General features: G+C 41.8%; 1 protein-coding gene across 1 annotated transcript; it reads right to left on the reverse strand.

The window, feature by feature from the left end:
• Positions 1 to 14: 14 nt before the first annotated feature.
• On the reverse strand, positions 15 to 22,643 carry VSTM5 (V-set and transmembrane domain containing 5). The gene is made up of 4 exons (XM_072134127.1): positions 22,265 to 22,643; positions 2,839 to 3,165; positions 2,614 to 2,751; positions 15 to 542 (listed from the first exon to the last, which is right to left on the reverse strand). Exons 1-4 carry the CDS (start codon positions 22,344 to 22,346, stop codon positions 508 to 510), a joined length of 582 nt encoding a protein of 193 aa, XP_071990228.1. The 5' UTR covers positions 22,347 to 22,643; the 3' UTR covers positions 15 to 507.
• Positions 22,644 to 24,253: the final 1,610 nt, after the last annotated feature.

The raw sequence follows: 24,253 nt of genomic DNA on the forward strand, positions 1-24,253 counted from the left end.
CAAATACCCCAGGCTTGTCCATTTCACAGTCACATTTATAAAACGTACATATCTACACAGTGCATTATTATCGTCACAGGAGCTCACAATTCAATGGCACGGCGATTCCAGTTACTGAAAGTGACAACACAGACTGTAAACAAGCTTCTCCGTGCGGTGCATTATCATACAATATCAATGTACACGCAGCCCCTGCCATTACCATGGAGAGTGCGTGTTATAACAGGTGACGGGAAGTCACGGAATCTCCACTGACTGGTTGTATCACTGATAAGACTCTGGAAACAATGGTTTATACAGGTCGCTCTGGTTTGCACTGAATCTGGACTGCCATTGCAAACTCCAGTCCACCAGATGGAAATGTCCTTTAAACGTTACGAGAAATACTGCAGAACAACTACCCCCCACCCCACCCCCACCCACGGCCCTGATCACTGGTAAACATGACTTTACATTGGACAATTGTCTCTGTAGTGCCTTGAGGTAGGTGGTCCACGCTCACGTTCCTCAGTCTGAAATGATACGAAGCTCAATCTCTTCTGCTGCAAGTAGTTAAAAGGAATTATTAAAGATTATTACAAGCCTTCAAATTATACAATGTCTACATCTGAATATCAATAGGAATAACAGGACTAATGCTATATGTACATGATGTGTTCATATTCTCAATGTATCCGCACCACAGCCTGAATATGGAAATTTTAAAGGGCTTTTACCCTACTACCAATTGCCTGAAGTAAAGTATAACATGTCCTATAGTTATAACTATAAAATTTCCCTCTTTTATGTAAAAAATTGTACTATAAAAACAATATTCTCAGTTGAGAGGAGTCACTTTTCCCATAGATGAGTCACTTTTAAAGGCTGAAGGGAGAGTATCACTTCCAATGTTCCTATCCTGTATCCTATCCTATCCTATCCTATCCAATGTACCTAGAACTGGTGTCATTGAAAGATTAGACTCTTATCTTTTAAATCAAAATGGGTCTGTAATCAGATTTTACCCCATTAAACCCTTTGCGCGCAAGAACATACTATTATGTTCTGGTGGTGCAAGGGGTGTATGGAGAGAGCTCTCTCCATGTACAGCGGGTATCAGCTGTATAACACAGCTAACAACCGCCTGTAACTGCCAACACCTACCACGGCACCTACCTGGGCTGCAGGTCGGCGCTGCCATCTTGGATGTCAACGGAGGGGGCCGATTGGTTACAATGGGCAGCCTACAGTCTCATAGAGATTTGTCGGCCTGCAATGGATAGTGGCAGGCTAATAGAGATCAGCAGTAAAATTACTATATACTGCAATACTGAAGTATCGCCAGTATATAGTAAGAGCAATCAGACCCTGCAGGGTTAGAGTACCCTTGAGGGTCTGAAATAATAGTAAAAAAAAAAAATTAAAAAATATAAAGCAAATTTAAAAAGAAAAAGTTTAAGTAACCCTCTTTCTCTAGAAAAAAATAAAAAATAAACAGTAAAAATCATACATATGTTTGGCATCCCCATGTCTCAAAATGCCCAATCTATCAAAATATAAAAAAGATTATTCCCGGCAGTGAACACCGTAATGGAAAGTAGCGCCCAAATGTTCGAATCGACACTTTTTCCATTTATGAATATTTGAATAAAAAATGATCAAATAGTCGTAAAGGTCTAAAATTGATATAAATTAAAATGTCACCTCAAAAAATAACACCTTGTATAGGTCCGTAAACTAAAGTGTGGAAGAGAATTTGGCAAAATGGCAAATATTCTTTTTTTTTTAAATCTACTAAAACATAAAGCAGACATATGGGAAATGTTAGTTTGTAACTAATTTGGGTTGTAAAACTAACAGTCTAAAAATTTTCACATTTTTGTTCATAAAAAAACTCAAAATTAAGTTAAAATGTTCAAATCCTATAACCATATAAAGTGACGCATGTCAGATGGGGCCTAAAAGGACATCTACCACCAGAATGAAGGACCGTATGCAAATGAACCTGAGGGGCTCCAGCCTCCTTTAACACCTATGGAGTCTGCAGCCCCTCAGGCTCATTTGCATACAGCCCTTCATCCTGGTGGTAGATGCCCATTAAACTACAAAACGCCTGCGTCCTTAAGGGGTTAATGGGGTAAAATCTGTTATCAGTATCCCTTTAACTGACTGCATCTCCAGTTGAATGCACAACTATTTAAACTGTAATTTTAAAAGATTCTTATAACCGATAACATGTTTCTAGGTACTATAGAGACCAGGATAGAGGCATATCAAATGACACTCTACCCTCAGGTAAAAAGTGACTCATCTCAGGCAAAATATGACTCTTCTCAGCTCAATTGCACATGGCACACTTTGGATGAATTTTTTTTTTTTTTGCAAATGGGGAAGATTTCACACAGAAGAGGGAATTCTAGAAAGGAAATGTTATACCATACCTGAGGGCACTGAGAGTTTAGTGTGGTAAAAGCTGGGTACAGTGTCCCTTTAAGTCTCATGTTTAGGTCCACCTTGAGTCCTAGGCAAAATGTGAACCGGGCCTCAAATATAGTGTATAATTTATAGTTGTGATCTCATCATACAGGAAAGAAGCCAGTTATTGCCCCGCTAAGGATTTGGTATTGTAGTTACCTCTCCGATGTTGCTTTCTCCTCTGGGCGATGTTAATACACTTGTTACAGATCCACATGAGGCAGACCAAGACGGCGGATCCCGCAGCTAGAAATGCAATGAACACGGCCACAAAGTAGAACTCTTCATAGCGGATTTCTGAAACGAGAAAGAGTCATGAGGAACATGGCCGACAACCCACCCGGAACATAAGAAAATGCCCAGAGAGAAGGAGAGAGGTTCTACCATGAACATTGAGGATAATTGTGCTCTGCTTGGTACTTCCAAAGTCATCACTCACAGTGATCATATAGAAACCAGTGTCTCTGACCTCCACGTTCTGCAGCTGTATGGAGCCATTCCCAAACTTGTGGACCCGACCCGTATAACTGGCGGAGACATTAACGTAAGAGTTCACCTTCCACTCAATGATACACTGCGCTTTCCAGCTCGACATATACTGCCATTGTATCCACGGGGTTCCGTTACTTGAGTAGTCGACAGACAGGAGAACATTTTGGGTCACGGTTGCATTTATAATGGGATCTGGGACCAGTAGGATGATTCCTTCACCTGGAAAGAAAAGAAGAAACTTTCCTTTAAATTATATGAATTGCAGATTTTCTTTAGTTCATACGTTTTTGACATGTACCCTACTATATAATATAAGGGTGAAGTTCCTGATCTATGAGACATGGGCTGGATGGCGCTCAGCAGGCCCACTGAGAACATTGGGGGAACCAACAGAAGCCACAATGCTGGAAATGGTAATTTAAGGGGTTAAGTACACTGCCTCATACCATATGGCAGTGTTGGCGGACCTATGGCACGGGTGCCAGAGGTGGCACTCAGAGCCCTTTTTCTGGGCACCCAGGCCTTGCTTCGTCCTGAGGTCCAATACAGCCCAGGACTTGCTATGCTCAGCGCCATTTTAAAGCGACATCTTTGGCCTGCCAGGGATACAGGAGAAACGAGATGGTGTGGATAGAAACAGATTATTATTTTAGCTCCTTTTCTAGGAACCCTGATTCTTCCTCTTCAGGGGACCCTGGAGGGAACCTAAAATCCGTATTTCTCCATCATCAATCTATTGTATTGGTGAACTCTTTGCTGCATATAAGTGGGTTTTGGTTGTACTTTGGGCACTCTGTCTCCAAAAGGTTGGGCATCACTGCCCTATGGATTTTCCAGAATTGGTAGAGAACCCTTTTAGGGTCAAGGGATATGTTTGTATATGAAGGCTAGTTTTTCTTTTTTCGTGGGAGTTAGTTTTTGTATTTGGGTATAGCACTATTGTTCACTTTTGGTTGAGAATGGGTGGTGCAAAGACTTCCACACTGTGCTCCTAGATCAAAAGAATGTCCACACTATGCCCCCAGATTAAAAGAATGTCCACACTATGCCCCCAGATTAAAAGAATGTCCACACTATGCCCCCAGATTAAAAGGATGTCCACATTATGCTCCTTGATTAAAAGAATATCCATAATGTGCTCCTAGATTAAAAGAATATCCACACTGTGTTCCTAGATGTCCACACTCTATTCCCAAATTAAAAGAATGTTCTCACTTTTCTTATGAGTAAATAAATTGCCCTCTGATTAAATATGTCCACAGTCTACCCCCTGTTTTGCCCAGCAGCCAGAGCTCATATAAGGCAACAATTGTGCTTATTCTTTTCTTTCTCCTCGGGTCCCAAGCACCCCCCATCACCTCTGGTCTTTGAAAAGGAAAAGTTTCCTCAGGGGTACATAGCCACTGCAGCTGTCAACATGACATGGTGGCTTAGCGGTGAACATTACAGCCTTGCAGCGCTGGGGACATTGGTTCAAGTCCCACGGTCAACATCTGCAAAGAGTTTGTATGTTCTCTCTGTGTTTGCGTGGGTTTCCTCCGGGTCCTTTGGTTTCCTCCCACACTCCAAAACAAACTGGTAGGTTGATTAGATTGTGAGCCCCATTGGGGACAGGGACTGACGTGACATGCTTTGTGCAGCGCTGCATAATCTGTGTGCGCTATATAAATGAAGAATTATTATTATTAATGACATTTCCAACTAAACTCCTATCTACAGAGTCTGGCGGTTACAGGGACCGGTTTGGAAGAAGATGGTAAGTATAGAGTTGTTTGTTGTATTTCTGACTGATATTCCCAAACATCCTCTTTAAGCACACGATTGCAAATAATTTCATATAAGGAAAGGGGGCGCCATTATAGGAGGATTTATATGATCCTTTACAATGGATTTCTGGCATAACTCAACTGAAAGGAATGACGCTCAGGCTGAGCACCATATTTATACACCCACACTCACACTGCCCTGCTGCTCAGCATGAGTAACTCTACTCCATTGTGTTTCAGCTTGTCAACATTTTCAATGCCTTGTTTTTTTGTAAAAAATATATCGAAGATTTATCCATTGCAAATGTGACCTTTAGGTCTATCATCTGATCTACTACAGTCTCTCGGCACATATACATATATTTATGCTGATTTTATACAACCCCTAGTAGTGTCATACTACATACGGTATGTAACAGACTCAATATTCCATCTATTTTAAGGGATTTTTAAATATTTAATGGACAACATTTGTATACATTAGGCTACAACATTGGACATTCATTTATCTGACATTCCCCACAAGTTATTGCCGTACTTTTATCTATACCGGTACAGTCTATAGACACTGCACTTTGATCATGTTTGCCATAAAGTTGGATCACCAATAAGGTGCAATAGATTCACGGAGATATCTAACTCATTGATCGGAATGCTAGATAAAAGTATCGGATGAGCTTGTCATGGGATCAGTTGTGTCTCTATTGACTTGTTTGATCCTAGAGCATCTTATCTTTGTACCCTTCCTCTTTGTTGACACCTTCCTCTATTATTTATCCTGGAAATGACCATACACCATAAACCTCGTCAATGAGGCGTGTCCCTATACTATCGGACACTGTGTAACTCGTTCTGAATATCATACAGTGTAAAAAACTTCAGCTATTAAAATGAGAAATACAATGTAATACCCTGTTTTCAGCTTACCATTACATTTCCAAGAGGAACAACAGAGGGACATCACCGATTTTTATTAAACCACACATAATAAGTAGAGATTACATGCCCTTTTAAATCAGTTTTTGCAGAATAAGGCTGCATTCACACGACCGCAAGGGGGACGTATATACGGCCGACGTATATACGGCCGATATACGTCCCCCATAGACGGCAATGGGCGCGCGGCGCCCTACGGGAGCGGTACGGTGCCGCACACGTGCGGCACCGTACTGCTCCGTGCCCCGTGAAAAAATAGGACATGCCCTATTTTTTCAGGGCATACGGCGCCGTGCGCCATATATCCCTATGGAGAGGGGCGGGGGTGAGCAGGGCTCTCCCCCTCCTCCTCTCCCCGCACGCTGCCGTGTGCCCGCCGTGCTACGGTACGGCGGGCACCGGTCGTGTGAATCCAGCCTAAGATCATAAATATTAGGTTTTTAACTAGTTATTGACTACTCAATGCATAATGCTGAGCAACCCTTCATGCCTAAAGCCTGTGCTACAGTATATTTACAGCACAGACTTCAGGAGACTGTCTGAGGGATCTGGAAACTGAATGCCCAGTCCCCTGCTCCAAGCGGTTGCAGCAGACTCCGGAGAGACAGAAGCGGCTTTAATTCTACTTCTATTGGTCCCGGTGGTCACATGATTAAACATATAATTGTCAGTATGCTGGTATTAGGAGGCTGACAACTTTCACACTAGAAGTGCAGTTTTCTCCTGTTGCCCCGTTACATTGAAAAAGTTCTACTTAACAAAAAAACAAAATCTATATTTCCCAAGGGTCTTTTTTGAAAAGAAAAATGTAAATTAAAGGAAAAACCTGAATAAACTAAATAAGTAATACATGAAAAAGAAACCTACCCAAAAGTTCTCACAAATTGCTGATGTGACCCTAGAACAGAGATGCCAAATCTGTTTTAGAGTAACACTATTGTAATGCAGGAACTGAGAACGGATAGGTTACACAGACAGAGACCAAGTGGGCCCTGGAACTAAACCCCTTCCCATCTGTCCTTGGAAGATTGCCTTTCCTACCCTAACCAGTAAGGGACAACTAGTTAACGTGCAAAGAAATAGACAAGACAGAACAACCAAAGAGAAATAGTCACCAGAATGAGAGTACAAAATCACAAGACAAAAGGATAGTTTGAATAGAAGCAAAGGGTCCAGAATATATAATAACACGATAACACAAAAATTTCTATGGCTAAAGCAGACAAAGGCCCTAGGGTAGACAGACCACTGATGTGATGTCCGAGTCCCGGTCCAGAAGATGTTTGGACCAGAACTCTGAAATTCAGACAGGACACAACATTAACCCCTTAAGGACGCAGCCTGTTTGCAGGTTAAGGCTCGCAACTTTTTTTGGAAATTTGACCAGTGTCTCTTCCTGTGGTAATAACTTTTCAACGCTTTAAGATATCTCTGTGATTTTGAGATTGTTTTCTCGTGAGACATTGTAGTTTATGTTAGTAGTGTCATTTCGGTGAACCGTTCCTTTTTTGGGGGGTAAAAATTTAAAAATTTAGGAAAAATTTGAAAAAAATGACTATTTTCAAAGTTTCAAATGTTATAATTTTTAGACAAAAAGTGATACCACAAATTTTTTTTGATAGAAACCTTTTGCCATTGGTCTTCTTTTTATATCCATAATTTGTTTTACGTTTCCATTATTTTTATGGATGTGAGAAGGTTTGAAGTTTTAGTAGCAACTTCTCAGATTTTCTTGAAATTTGAAAAATGCGAACTTTTTGGTGATCAATTCAGTTTGGAAGTGCCGTATAAAGGCTTATGTACTATATACCCCCACAAGTAACACCATTTTATGAACCTAACATCTCACCCTATTCAAATCAGCATTTAAGAAGTCTGTTAACCCTTTAATTATTTTTCCGGACGCATATGAAAATGGAGTGGAAATTTTGAAATTTCAATTTTTGATTTCAATCTTTCCAATTTAGCCCTAAAACGGATACATTCAGAAGGAATTTGAGGTAAATATATATTCCTAATTTCTTGCCCTGCTTCTTCCGAGTACGGCAATACCAGACATGTGGATGTCAGCTGCTGTTTCCCCGCACATCGATGTCCAGAACAGAGTTAGCGATACCGGGAATTTGGAAGGCCAATTTGGCTGCAAATATTTTGTGGTGCCACAGTGTAATTGAAGAGCCCCTGAAGTAAAAGTACAATAGAAAACCCCCCAAAATGTCACCATTTCGGAAACTAGACCCCTCAAAGAATTTATCGGTGGTTGTGGTGAGCATTTTAACCCCCGACACGCTGGTCAAAATTGAATGCAAAGTAAATGGTGCAGAGTAAAAATTGTGTTTTTATCTCAAAAATGTCATTTTAGTGCCTCATATACTGTGCCCAACTCATGCCACTTTAGACAAACACCCCAAAAATCATTCTGCGGGTTGTCCCGAGTACAGCAATACCACACATGTGCCAATAATTTACAGACTGGGCGCACAGAAGGGATGAGAACGGAAGGAGTGAAATTTTGATTTTCCAGCTCCGTTTTCACATGTTTGGATTTGGAGTGCCATGTCATGTTGGCAGGGCCCGTGAGGTGCCAGTGCAATAGAAACCCCCAATAAATGATACCATTACGGAAACTAGACCCCTCAAAGAATTTATCGGTGGTTGTGGTGAGCATTTTAACCCCCGACACGCTGGTCAAAATTAAATGCAAAGCAAATGGTGCAGAGTAAAAATTGCGTTTTTATCTCAAAAATGTCATTTTAGTGCCTCATATACTGTGCCCAACCCGTGCCACTTTAGACAAACACCCCAAAAATCATTCTGCAGGTTGTCCCGAGTACAGCAATACCACACATGTGCCAATAATTTACAGACTGGGCACACAGAAGGGATGAGAACGGAAGGAATGAAATTTTGATTTTCCAGCTCCGTTTTCACATGTTTGGATTTGGAGTGCCATGTCATGTTGGCAGGGCCCGTGAGGTGCCAGTGCAATAGAAACCCCCAATAAATGATACCATTACGGAAACTAGACCCCTCAAAGAATTTATCGGTGGTTGTGGTGAGCATTTTAACCCCCGACACGCTGGTCAAAATTGAATGCAAAGAAAATGGTGCAGAGTAAAAATTGCGTTTTTATCTCAAAAATGTCATTTTAGTGCCTCATATACTGTGCCCAACCCATGCCACTTCAGACAAACACCCCAAAAATCATTCTGCAGGTTGTCCCGAGTACGGCAATACCACACATGTGCCAATAATTTACAGGCTGGGCACACAGAAGGGATGAGAACGGAAGGAGTGAAATTTTGATTTTCCAGCTCCGTTTTCACACGTTTGGATTTGGAGTGCCATGTCATGTTGGCAGGGCCCGTGAGGTGCCAGTGCAATAGAAACCCCCAATAAATGATACCATTACGGAAACTAGACCCCTCAAAGAATTTATCGGTGGTTGTGGTGAGCATTTTAACCCCCGACACGCTGGTCAAAATTGAATGCAAAGTAAATGGTGCAGAGTAAAAATTGTGTTTTTATCTCAAAAAAGTCATTTTTGTGCCTCATATACTGTGCCCAACCCATGCCACTTTAGACAAACACCCCAAAAATCATTCTGGGGGTTGTCCTGAGTACGGCAATACCACACATGTGCCAATAATTTACAGGCTGGGCACACGGCAGGGGTCAGGAAGAAAGAAGCACAATTTAGGTTTTCAAGCTTCGTTTTCACTAGATTGGTAATGGGGGGTACCCCCGAGGTACCAGTACAATAGAAACTCCCAAGTAGTGAACCCATTTTGGAAAGGGCACCCCTCAAAGAATGTATGTAGGCTTGTATGATCATTTTAACCCCCAACACGCTGGTCAAAATTGAATGCAAAGTAAATGGTGCAGAGTAAAAATTGTGTTTTTATCTCAAAAAAGTCATTTTTGTGCCTCATATACTGTGCCCAACCCATGCCACTTTAGACAAACACCCCAAAAGTCATTCTGGGGGTTGTCCTGAGTACGGCAATACCACACATGTGCCAATAATTTACAGGCTGGGCACACGGCAGGGGTCAGGAAGAAAGAAGCACAATTTAGGTTTTCAAGCTTCGTTTTCACTAGATTGGTAATGGGGGGTACCCCCGAGGTACCAGTACAATAGAAACTCCCAAGTAGTGAACCCATTTTGGAAAGGGCACCCCTCAAAGAATGTATGTAGGCTTGTATGATCATTTTAACCCCCAACACGCTGGTCAAAATTGAATGCAAAGTAAATGGTGCAGAGTAAAAATTGTGTTTTTATCTCAAAAAAGTCATTTTTGTGCCTCATATACTGTGCCCAACCCATGCCACTTTAGACAAACACCCCAAAAATCATTCTGGGGGTTGTCCTGAGTACGGCAATACCACACATGTGCCAATAATTTACAGGCTGGGCACACGGCAGGGGTCAGGAAGAAAGAAGCACAATTTAGGTTTTCAAGCTTTGTTTTCACTAGATTGGTAATGGGGGGTACCCCCGAGGTACCAGTACAATAGAAAGCCCAAGTAGTGAACCCATTTTGGAAAGGGCACCCCTCAAAGAATGTATGTAGGCTTGTATGAGTATTTTAACCCCTAAGGTGCTGGCTCAAATGTAATACAAAGTGAGTAGTGCAGAGAAACAGTTGTATTGCAATTTATCAAATATGCCATTGAAGTGACAAAAGTATTTTGCCCAACTCATGCCACTGGGGAAAAACACATCAAAAATCATTCTGCGGGTTACCCCGGTTAGGGCAATACCCCATAGGAGGCAATAATCTGTAGGATGGTGACACGGCAGGGCTCAAAAGGGAATAACTTGTTGGAGCACAGACATTGTACTTTTTTTTTTCTTTTTGGCATCATGAAAGATTTGTAGATGCCAATAGGGGCCAGTACAGTAGAAACCCCTAAGAACTGACCCTATTTTGGAAACTACACCCCTCCATGAATTAATCTAGGGGTATAGTTAGCATTTTAACCCCACAGGTGGACCCCTGAAAAAGTGCAAAATGGATAGTGCATAGTAAAAAATATCTATTATGTCATTTTGTGCCCAGCTGCTGCCATGGGAGACAAACACCCTAAAAATCATGATGCATGTTTTCCCGGGTAAAGCATACGGGACAGTAATCTAGAGGCTGGGCACATGGCAGGGCTTAGAAGGGAAGGTGCGGCATGATGTATAAGCTGTGCGTCAGGGTAACAACAGGGTACTCTAAAAATCCAGGGATGTATGATAAATTCGGAAGCAATCTTTCATACATAACCCTGGTTTTTCTGGGCATGTCTCACAGTGATGAATGGTGTCCTTCCGAATGCCATTTTTGGAGCACACCCTGCACCTCTTTTGTGACCTTCCCTTGCTGGCTGATTGGGGAACTACTCCTGGAAAGTGCTGCCCTGGTACAATACGTGATGTGGCCTCACTTCCAGATGTGCTAGCACTCCCCCCTTCCTGGTCTCCAAAAAGAAAGTACTTTATTACCATCTCTTGAAATTCCAGGAAAGTTCCCCTCTGGCCGGCATATCGATGCAGCACATAAGCATTATACAATGCCATCTGCATGATGTGCACGGCCAGCTTCTTGTACCACACCCTCGACTTCCGCATGGCATTGTACGGCTGAAGCACCTGGTCAGACAAGTCCACCCCTCCCATGTATTTGTTATAATCTAAAATACAGTCTGGCTTGGGGGTTTCTGTACTGGCACCTCGTACTGGGACAGGGGTGGTGGTGTGCTCATGTATTGTGGTTAATACAAGGACCTCTCTCTTGTCCTTGTACTTAACACACAATACAGAGTCGCTGCATAGTGCCCTGCTTTCGTGCCTTTTAAGTTTTTGCCCAAGCAGCGACTTAGGGAGACCTCTCTGATTTCTGCGTACAGTGCCGCATGCCGCAGTATTTCTGGAAGTGAGGCACTTGAACAGGGTGGTGCTGGTGTAGAAATTGTCCAGGTAGAGGTGGTAGCCCTGGTCCAGCAGTGGGTGCACTAAATCCCACACTATCTTCCCTGTAACACCCAGGAAGGGGGGGCATTCTGGGGGCACTATAGAGGAGTCCTTCCCTTCATATACCCTGAACTTGTATGTGTACCCTGATGAACTTTCGCACAGCTTATACATTTTCACACCATATCTTGCCCTCTTATTGGGCAGGTACTGGCGGAATTGAAGTCTCCCTTTGAATTGTACCAGGGACTCGTCTATGCTCACATGTTTGGCGGGAGTATATGCCTGGGCAAACTTGGCACTAAAATGATCTAATATGGGCCTGACCTTAAATAACCGATCATAACTGGGGTCACCTCTGGGTGGGCACTGTGTGTTGTCAGTGTAGTGCAAAAACTTATGGATGGCTTCAAAGCGCATCCTGCTCATTGCCATGCGGAACATGGGGGTGTGGTACAGTATATCTGTGCTCCAGTAGTCCCTGATTGAAGGCTTCTTTACTATCCCCATAAGGAGTATTATGCCCCAATACTTGTACATCTCTGCTGCAGTGACAGGGGTCCACCTGTAGGGTTGTGCATAAAAGGACGTGGGGTTTTGGGCAATATGTTGTGCAGCGTAGAGATTTGTCTGAAATATAATAATATTTAGCAGCTCCTCATCAAAAAAAAACTTAAAAAAGTCCACAGCTCTGAGCCCTGTCGTGTCAAAGTTAATGCCAGGATGGCCCAAAAAGTCAGGGACCTGAGGGGTATAATTATCTGGGGCTACCCATGTGGGGTCAGTGGAAGCCCCAGACGCTTCTCCTGCAGAAGTCCCAGGCACTTCTCCTGCAGAAGTCCCAGGCACTTCTCCTGCAGAAGTCCCAGGCACTTCTCCTGCAGAAGTCCCAGGCACTTCTCCTGCAGAAGTCCCAGGCACTTCTCCTGCAGAAGTCCCAGGCACTTCTCCTGCAGAAGTCCCAGGCACTTCTCCTGCAGAAGTCCCAGGCACTTCTCCTGCAGAAGTCCCAGGCACTTCTCCTGCAGAAGTCCCAGGCACTTCTCCTGCAGAAGTCCCAGGCACTTCTCCTGCAGAAGTCCCAGGCACTTCAATTGCAGAAGTCCCTGGAACCCTACGGCGCCTTCTTGGGGGTCCTTCCAGGTCACTGGAAGATGAGCAGGAGGATGATGATAGGTAAAAGGGACCATCATCCCCACTAGCTGACTCGGTGTCAGAGGCAAGCATGTTATATGCCTCCAACACGGTGTACGTCTTCTGAGACATTGCACACAAAAAAAAATAGAGAACAAGAAAAATTAGATAATGTGCACCAAACTACACGGATAAACCGTCTAGCAGGCACACAAAAAAAAAATATAATGCACACCAAACTACACGGACAAGCCGCACAGATGGCACACACAAAAAATAATGTGCACTAAACTACACGGACAAGCCGCACAGATAGCACACAAAAAAAAAAAGATAATGCGCACCAAACTACACGGACAAGCCGCACAGATGGCACACACAAAAAATAATGTGCACTAAACTACACGGACAAGCCGCACAGATAGCACACAAAAAAAAAAGATAATGCACACCAAGCCACACGGACCAGCCGCACAGATGGCACACAAAAAATAATGCGCACTAAACTACACGGACAAGCCGCACAGATGGCACACAAAAAATAATGCGCACTAAACTACACGGACAAGCCGCACAGATAGCACACAAAAAAAATAATGCGCACTAAACTACACGGACAAGCCGCACAGATAGCACACAAAAAAAATAATGCGCACTAAACTACACGGACAAGCCGCACAGATAGCACACAAAAAAAAAGGTAATGCACACCAAACCACACGGACAAGCCGCACAGATGGCACACACAAAAAATAATGCGCACTAAACTACACGGACAAGCCGCACAGATAGCACACAAAAAAAATAATGCGCACTAAACTACACGGACAAGCCGCACAGATAGCACACAAAAAAAAAGGTAATGCACACCAAACTACACGGACAAGCCGCACAGATGGCACACACAAAAAATAATGCGCACTAAACTACACGGACAAGCCGCACAGATAGCACACAAAAAAAAAAGATAATGCACACCAAGCCACACGGACCAGCCGCACAGATGGCACACACAAAAAGTAGCTATGTACGGGTACACCTACGGCGTTCTGGAAAAAAATATTACCAGGCACCGAAAAAAAACCTATGTGCACCGCGCAAAAAGGCGCTACAAATGCACCTAGCTTGCCCTAAGACAAACTAACTACCGCTAAGATTGCTAAAGATTCTGTGCAGCGCTATTCACACGGCGCACTGAAAAGTGCGTCCAGTGCAGAACAACGCTAACACAGCGCACTGAAAAGTGCGTTTGGGTTCAGAAGGGACAGACAGGGAAAAACGGAAGACACGTGGGATCACACAAGGCGATCACACAGGGAACACACAGGACACAGGAAAAAACAGATAGGATGGGAATTTGTAGGGAACAATAGGGATCAGATAAGGATCAGAACACTATTTATAGTGTAAAAGTGTATTTTGGTGCACACAGTAACGCTCTTTCCTCTCTCCAGCGATACCAAACCAAAATGGTGCCGCTGGAGGAAGAGGAAAGTGCTAAAAGCACGTTTTTTAGCCTAAAATCGCTGTAATTGGCCAGTCAGGTTTGACTGGCCAATCACGGCGATCGGCGGGCGGGACCAATTTGATTGGTCGGGTGACGGAGACAGGAACTCCTCCTGCCTCTGTCACCCAAATTTCAGCCCGATGTCACCACGTCTCGCGACGTGGTGACAATTCTAAAATAGTATGCGCTCGCGCAGTAGCTGTACTGCGCTGAGCGCCAATAGTGGGAAGCTGCGCAGTACAGCTACGGCTCGGAGCGCTAAGGGGTTAAGGGAGTAAGGAAGTGATGTAAGAGGGTTTCTGTCAGTAATAGCGGGTTAACTATTGATGAAGAGTCATGCGGAACATGGCCGACAACCCACCCGCAGTGATAAGTCTCCTTCTATGAGATTATTGTGTTGCATGTGATAGGTCCAGATATAGACAGTTTAAATTTAAAATAACCAATGAAATGAAGGAGCCGATGACATCATCAGAAGCTAAGTATGTGTTGCACTTGTTGGAGTTCCCTATATCTATACTCTTATAGTTATAGGGTCACACTCCATTATTTCCTATTGGGCCCAGTCATGTTCTAGGACACATTCATCACTTTTTTTGGATTATTTCGAAAACCTGTTAAAATTTGCCATATAGACTGTTACCGGAATGTATGAATGTCCCTTCCATACTTTAATTTTTTTGGAGGGGAAAGTCAGTCCCCCACTATGGAACCAACCAATTTGAGTTGTGTTGGCATTAGGCCCATTTCTTTTAGGCCACTTAAGGCACATTTGGTAAAACTGTTAGTAAAGTTTTTTTTCACATTCTGTATTGTTGAAAAATAAGTTATCGATACGATCGTTCTGTCTGATATGAAGTATAAATGAAAAGGAATGGGGCGGGGAGATGCATTATTTTTGGAATGTGAATGTTATTTTATGAATGTGAAGTCAGTAATTGATGCTCTAAAATACAGACGCTTCCTGGCAGGAAATAATAGGAATGCATTATTGAGTGGAGATAGTCCAATACCGCTAAGTGCATAGCACATTGTTGTAGGATCAGTTCTGAAGAATCTGGAAAGGACCTGATCAAGAAAATATCGGCTCCTGGCCTAAGTCAAAGTGTCAAAAAAAAAAAACTTACACTCCATTTATACTTTGGACAATCCCTACTTTTTGAAGGGTCAACTCTGTTGAGTGGTGATCATTTATTCTCCATCTTGGGAAAACAAACTATCCAATACCATCTGGTAATATTCCAATTCCCTACAGCACCCCCAGAGGTGGAAGTCAGTATTACACTGTGTCCATTCACATGAATAGGTTCTATGTGCAATGGGACAGGTCAGGTCCTCCAGGGACCTCTAGCTTCTCTTCATAAACGGTCCTGACTTTTCCCAGGAGATGGGAATTCTAAACAGAAACTTTCCTCTATTATCGCAGAATTCCTAATAATGGTACATTATTATTTTTTCAGTATTAGATACTACCCTATTTATCACTAATATCATCACCATTTTCTTGCAAAATAGGGAAAGTCGGAAATTGGGGCTAACAAAATTTTTGAGTTACCAGTAGAAAACGTTGAGCGGATATGAAATTTATGAAATTTTGATGGGAAACACCTAAAATTTGACAGTTTTTTGTGCTTTGTGTTTTTTAAAACTACAGTTAATGAAATGGTCCTTCCGGTGGGAGGTGCTTATACAAATTTGTCTCAAAATGGGCAAAGCTAGAAGCATGTAGCTGTTCTTGGTCAGATTGGGCGTGTAACTAAAAACTAAAGATATTTTCTTACTTTTTCTATTACTTGCATTTAGGCACTCACCCAAGCCCATATATAGACTATTTTATAGGGATGATGTTTCCCCGAAACGGGTCCATGTAAGAATGCATTGAGTCAGCCAACAATTGCACAACTCAACCAACGTGTGGGAAATGACCTGCAATGACCTTCACTAGATATATACATTAAACTATATAGTTTAATATTACATATAAACCCTTTTATAGACTCCTCAGGTAGGTTACTGATATCCACATCTCATAAAACAATAAGGCAACATATGGAAGTTTTATGATACTAAACTTCAGAACTATTTCAAGGTTAACTAATAGTCTGTGGGACACAGTTATTGTCTGAATGGTCCATACAGTAGCTGAGGATCCTCCAGTGTTATATACAGGTATCATCCACAGGCAACATAGGACCTGGAGTATGCAAAAATAATAAACACCACCCAATATTCAGTATACACTCAATCTGCGGTCAGTCCACATGTTTTACATATTATTCAGTACAGACTTTCATGCAGATATTTTAGGGCTCCTGCTGAGGTTTTATCCCCCCTCATTCTCCATGTTGGAGCTTCTAGAATACGCAGGTAATATCAATTTCCTTGTGGAAATAATAAGCAACAATTACAGTGTAAATTTGAAATCACTTTTATGTTTTATTATTGTTTATTATCAGTCCCATGGTGCCTCAGCACAGCATCACATAGCAGCTAGTACCATCTTTGCCTTCTGGGAGGACAGTCTGATTATTCCACTATATATATCATACTTAAAAACTAATAGATTGTAAGTATACAGTCAGGGAAGCTACTCTGTTATTGTTTAGTTTATAATCGTATGACAGAAACCAGTCTAATCATCAGGATCATCTCAACTGAAAGGATAAGATTCCAAACACTTTCTGAGGGAAAATTATATATATGAGCAGCACATAGAGAAGTAAGGCGGGCCATGTCCTGATCCAATCAATCAAGAAAATAGAAAAACTGTCTGCATTCCAAAGAATTCATAACGAAAAAATCAAGGTGCCTTTGTGCCTTTGCCTATGTATCCAGCCAAGGTCCGGCACTTAAAGGGGTTTTCCTAGCAAACAAGTTAGGCCCTATCCAAATACTGGGGTGATTTTTACTATTTACTATTAATATTTACTATTAATAGTAGTCGTTATAGTAGAAGTAGTAGCACATATATCATTAGTAGTAGTAATAGTGGTAGAAGTAGGAGTTATTAGCAGTAGGAATATTAGTAGTAGTAGTGGTAGGAGTTACAGTAGTAGTAATAGTTGGTGTAGCAGTAGTATGTGTAGTACTTATAGTAGAAGTAATAGTAGAAGTATTTGTAGTATGAATAGCAGTAGTAGTAGTAATAACGGTAGCAGTAGGTGTTATAGTAGTAGTAATAGTTGGTGTAGCAGTAGTAGTTTTAGTACTTACAGTAGAAGTAGCAGTAGTAGTAGAAGTATTAGTAGTATGAATAGCAGTAGTAGTAGGGGTAGCAGTAGGTGTTATAGTAGTAGTAATAGTTGGTGTAGCAGTAGTAGTTGTAGTTCTTACAGTAGAAGTAGAAGTAGCAGTAGTAGTAGAAGTATTTGTAGTATGAATAGCAGTAGTAGTAGTGGTAGCAGTAGGTGTTATAGTAGTAGTAATAGTTGGTGTAGCAGTAGTAGTTGTAGTACTTACAGTAGCAGTAGTAGTAGCAGAAGTAGTAGTTGTATGAATGGTAGTAGTAGTAGTAGTAGTAGTAGAAGTAGTGGTAGCAGTAGGAGTTATAGTTGTAGTAATAGTTGGTGTAGCAGTAGTAGTTGTAGTACTTACATGAGAAGTAGTCGTAGTAGCAGAAGTAGTAGCTGTATGAATGGTAGTAGAAGTAGTGGTAGCAGTAGGAGTTATAGTTGTAGCAATAGTAGTTGTAGTACTTACAGTAGAAGTAGTCGTAGTAGCAAAAGTAGTAGTTGTATGAATGGTAGTAGTAGAAGTAGTAGTGGTAGCAGTAGGAGTTATAGTTGTAGTAATAGTTGGTGTAGCAGTAGTAGTTGTAGTACGTACAGTAGAAGTAGTAGTAGAAGTATTAGTAGTATGAATAGCAGCAGTAGTAGTAGTGGTAGCAGTAGGAGTTATAGTAGTAGTAATAGTTGGTGTAGCAGTGGTAGTTGTAGTACTTACAGTAGAAGTAGTCGTAGTAGCAGAAGTAGTAGTTTTCTGAATGGTAGTAGTAGTAGAAGTAGTGGTAGCAGAAGGAGTTATAGTAGTAGTAATTGTTGTTGTAGCAATAGTAGTTGTAGTACTTATAGAAGTAGTAGTAGAAGTAGTATTATTATTATAGATTACAAAAGAAGCCCTTTCAGGACTGCCAAGGCAAAGAGCTAATCTATTTACAAATCTGTCCTGAGACAGGATAGAGCCTTATCGGTCAGGCCTAAAACATAACTTTTATTAAGTCTATAGAAATAAAAGGTAGTAAGTAGTTAATCACACTGTGTATTAAAATCCGAAGGTATGAGGCCACTATTTACCCTAATATCATTAGCAGTGCTGAGTATTCGCTCAGCCTATACATGTGTGAGCGGGTCTCTGCAGTGACCCTTCGCTATAGTGGCCTCAAACAAGTCAAATTAAAAACCAAACAGTAGCCCCCCCCGACATGTTTCGCTGGAAACCCAGCGTCATCAGGGGATCGGGGCTACTTTCCAGCGAAACATGTCGGGGGGGCTACTGTTTGGTTTTTAATTTGACTTGTTTGAGGCCACTATAGCGAAGGGTCACTGCAGAGACCCGCTCACACATGTATAGGCTGAGCGAATACTCAGCACTGCTAATGATATTAGGGTAAATAGTGGCCTCATACCTGCGGATTTTAATACACAGTGTGATTAACTACTTACTACCTTTTATTTCTATAGACTTAATAAAAGTTATGTTTTAGGCCTGACCGATAAGGCTCTATCCTGTCTCAGGACAGATTTGTAAATAGATTAGTATTATTATTAGTTGCAAGAGCATTAGGAATTATTTCTTACTTTGGATATAAATAGAGAAGAAATCTTCACAATCAGTCCCAAACAATAAAAAACAACGTGGCACAAATCTTTACGGTTGCCACATGTTGTCATGTTCTTGTAATCTCACTTGTAACTTCACTGTAAAACAAACACATTGCCCATCCCAGTCTTATCTGGAGGTGTAGACGTAGTAGAGTATGAGAAAGATGTGAGGGGTGTGGACACGATTCATTTCTCACTATCTCCACCCTCGTAGATACACACAAGGAGATCACAGAGACAACACAGCGTGGATGTCTGCAGGAGCTACCATGTGCACTTACTACATATATAGACGGCTAGTAGTAGGTTATTTACTGGAATCCCCTACTACAGATCACTCTACAACCACTTACCTAATTTTAGAATTTTGGTGTTTTGTCTTAATTTTTTATATATTTTTGTTGACATGACACTGGCTTCCACTTCCTGTTCTATGCAGCTCACACCTTTTTAGCTTTGCTGTGTAGACTGTGAGGCAATGGACAAAGTCATTAAAGGGGTTTTCCCAAGAAATAAAATGTTAACATTTCAATCCCCTAGTGATGTTAACAAAATAAAGATCATTTTAACCCTTTACTTTACAATGTTACTCAGTTTTATTGTTGTTTTAGCTTCTATCTCTCCCTCAGGTGCTCAGCGCAAAATCACAAGGTGTGGGCGGGGCCTCTCTAAGCAGACACAATATGACCCATCTAGTTCTGTGGGGTGACAATGTGCTTAGATTATCAGGGTACAAGTGTATATGCATTTTCATCTGGCTTCTGACATTGTGCTAACACATTGACGCATAGAGAGGTAAGACAGATCAGAGATGCATAAGATTACACAGAGGCTGATAGACCATTACACTGTTACACTGTGAGCTCTGCTACATCTCACAGAAATGTGCCTGCCTCCCCCTTCCCCCAGATCACTTATCTCCTTGTAGTTTGTAGTTTGCAGCCTCTCTCTCTGTTCACCATGTGCTGGCAGGAAATGATCAGTGTATGTGTCTCTGAGCTCCGTGCAGGGGGCGGGGCTACAGACACAGCAGAGACAGACAGTAATCTCACCTGCACCATCTCACACAGAAATCCAAGATGGCGACCCAACCTTAAGTCAGAAGTGACAGGGTCACGTCTAGGGGCAACTGAAATTATGTACACCCGGACTGAGACAGGTTGAACTTATATCTGTGAAATGCTGCTATTTTGTTAATAACAGTGAATGAGAGAATGTGTTATTTTGTTGTCCTGAGTACATATAGGAAGCTTATCTTCGTGGGAATACCCCTTTAATAAATCGACAGCAATATACAATATACACATACAATGGCATAAATAGGAGAGGCAGGGCCCCATAGCAGGCCTCTGAATGGGGCCCCTCTTCCCACTTAAAAAATATACTTATTTATATACTCACTCATGCCAGTTACAATCACACATTTATACACTCACATGTCAAATATATACACACACATGCAGTGCCACATACAAATGTACAGCATGTATACACACTTACAGTATATACACATACCATACATCATATACACATCACAGATACAGTATATATACATATTATGCTGTTCAATGTGCAGCATAATATGTATATAAGGGAGCAGATCCTCCACTTTTTAATGTGTCAGGTCGGATGATGGGGCCCCCTGACACTGCAGGCTCCATAGCAGCTGCTATGACTGCTAGCACTGAAGTTTCCCCCCTGTACCCATAATATCGTGAACTGAACATGTGCAGCTCCCCTTTCGCTACATGGTATCAGAGGAAGGGGACTGTACTGGAGACTTATTCATGACACTTCAATACTTGCCAACAATCCTGAATTTGCCATAATCCTCATCAAACTGACATGGGACATGGTTCTTACAAAGCCTGTCCTAAAAATAGACATTCCCTTAGGAACGTTCTTAATTGTATGCATAGGATATTGGCTCCAATCCAATCTAAGTTGTGTAATTCTTATTGTGTAGTTTAATTCTTAATTTTATAGGCTTAAATAGCTAGTTTTGTGCCTAATTAGAACTGTATACAGCAGTATACAATGAGCTCCCCCTTCTGGTGGCTGTGGAATCTTGAATTATAAAATGTATCATCCATAATAATTCATAAAAATTCCATTATTTATATAGCGCACACAGACTATGCAGCACTACACAGAGTTTACCAAATCAGTCCACACATCAGAATACAACCTCTGCTCTATCTGAAAGGCATCTAGTATAGCCTTATTAACCCTTATGGATACATGATACGCTTAAGATAAGCTCTATGTGGTCACATAGGAGATATGCATTAATACACTCCAATTAATAGGTCACCTTCTATTACCATCATATTTTATTATTAATGTTGACAGTGAAGGGTCATACTTATGGACAAGCCCTTTAAATTACAAGCTCAGCACTGCTATATCCTGCACTTCACATGATATATATGAATTTATCAATCGGTTGCTACACTGTAACAGCTATGATGCAGTCAGTAAATATTTCATGGCTGCATATGGTCCATGGAAACCTCAGTAATTGCAATTGATGCAGACGTGAGGATATGGCTGATAATAAAGCCGGCATATCCTGCAGCCCTGTGCATGCAACCTGTTAGGCAGATGTAAGGCAGGATCCATTAGAGAGCTTTCTATGGATTCCCCCAGATGATGGACACTTATACAGCATTAGAGGTTGCTCTTCTGCATTTACACAGACGGATGTGCGGATAATGAATTTACACAGACGTGGTGTCTGAGCTCAGGATTTCCGGAATAAAATCAAATTTTTTTTTCCAATATTTTTTTTATTATTTTTCCAATTCACATCAGTGATCAGATTAATACATATAATACTGTTTATAATATTGGGGGCAGTCTGATTCCATACATTTTGATATCCATTGATTATTATATGATACAGCAATACTGCACTCTGTATACGCATAGCAGAGCTGACTTTGTCACGACCACTTTGACGCATTTACCTGCAGTCCTATGTAAAAAATGACGCCTCCAAATAGCAATCTCAGCTCTGCTACACCTGACAAACCCACCTCTACTATATCTCCAAAGGGTAAACCGGTGATCGTAGTAGATACAGCAGCGGGAGACCACATGTTGCATGTAAGACTACAAGTAGCAGAGTAACAGTGGCTGCTACTTGTAGTTCTACAATGGCCGTAGTGCGATCCGCTAAATGACTGGCACTTACTTTGATGGATCTGATGAATGAGACATAAGGTGAAGATCACAACAGAGGCTCTTGTTGGGCTCCAGCCTTTGAGATTCTTCATGGGAGAGGTGGTGCGGGCACATTTCAGGTTCCTTTGTATCTGGCGTGGCAGTGCAGCATGATGGTGGTGGTGGTAGTGAGGAGGATGGGTGCTGTTATTCCTTCTTCATGGATGGAGGCGAGGAGAAGCCGGGTGGGCACAGCACCTGCACTATGCACATCACCTTGCTCCTCGCTGCTCCTTATATCTGTTGCTCAGAGGCTGCAGTGACTCTGGTTAGACCAGTTTTCATAGGCACGTCCTTTAAAAGAAACACACACACAGCAAATGCAGCGCGGCCGTGTACAGCACATGCCCACATATTGATTGATGGATCGTCTGGCTGCACTACAAAGATATCTGCCAGATTTACAGCATAAGCATCTCCCCATCACTGGCCTGGTACTAAATGGGGGGCGTCTTACACTGGGGGGGGGGGGGGGGGTGCTAGCCATTGTATGGAATATGGGGGAATAAGGGATAGAAGCCACAGGTGACGGACTGTAATTCGTCATCTTTTCTCAGATGTCAGAGTGACCACAAAATAGTAGCTACCATAGTATCCCTACTATTTAATAGTGTTTCTCACTGATGGACTATGAGGCCTTACTAATAGAGTAATAATACACACAGTGATGTCACAGTACAGGGATAATACACACAGTGATGTCACAGTACAGGGATAATACACACAGTGATGTCACAGTACAGGGAGAATACACACAGTGATGTCACACTACAGGGATAATACACACAGTGATGTCACAGTACAGAGATAATACACACAGTGATGTCCCAGTACAGGGATAATACACACAGTGATGTCACAGTACAGAGGTAATATACACAGTGATGTCACAGTACAGGAATAATACACACAGTGATGTCACAGTACAGGGATAATACACACAGTGATGTCACAGTACAGAGGTAATATACACAGTGATGTCACAGTACAGGGATAATACACACAGTGATGTCACAGTACAGGGATAATACACACAGTGATGTCACAGTACAAGGATAATACACACAGTGATGTCACAGTACAGGGATAATACACACAATGATGTCACAGTACAGGGATAATACACACAGTGATGTCACAGTACAGGGATAATACACACAGTGATGTCACAGTACAGGGATAATACACACAGTGATGTCACAGTACAGGGATCATACACACAGTGATGTCACAGTACAGGGATAATACACACAGTGATGTCACAGTACAGGGATAATACACACAGTGATGTCACAGTACAGGGATAATACACACAGTGATGTCACAGTACAGAGATAATACACACAGTGATGTCACAGTACAGGGATAATACTCACAGTGATGTCACGGTACAGGGATAATACACACAGTGATGTCACAGTACAGGAATAATACACACAGAGATGTCACAGTACAGGGATAATATACAGAGTGAAGTCACAGTACATGGATAATACACACAGTGATGTCACAGTACAGGGATAATACACACAGCAATGTCATAGTACAGGGATAATACACACAGTGATGTCACAGTACAGGAATAATACACACAGAGATGTCACAGTACAGAGATAATACACACAGTGATGTCACAGTACAGGGATAATACACAGAGTGAAGTCACAGTACATGGATAATACACACAGTGATGTCACAGTACAGGGATAATACACACAGTGATGTCACAGTACAGGGATAATACACACAGTGATGTCACAGTACAGGGATAATACACACAGTGATATCACAATACAGGGATAATACACACAGTGATGTCACAGTACAGGGATAATACACACAGTGATATCACAATACAGGGATAATACACACAGTGATGTCACAGTACTGGGATAATACACACAGTGATGTCACAGTACAGAGATAATACACACAGTGATGTCACAGTACAGGGATAATA

This window comes from Engystomops pustulosus, chromosome 2 (genome assembly GCF_040894005.1).
Source record: "Engystomops pustulosus chromosome 2, aEngPut4.maternal, whole genome shotgun sequence".
NCBI classification, from domain to species: Eukaryota; Metazoa; Chordata; class Amphibia; order Anura; family Leptodactylidae; genus Engystomops; species Engystomops pustulosus.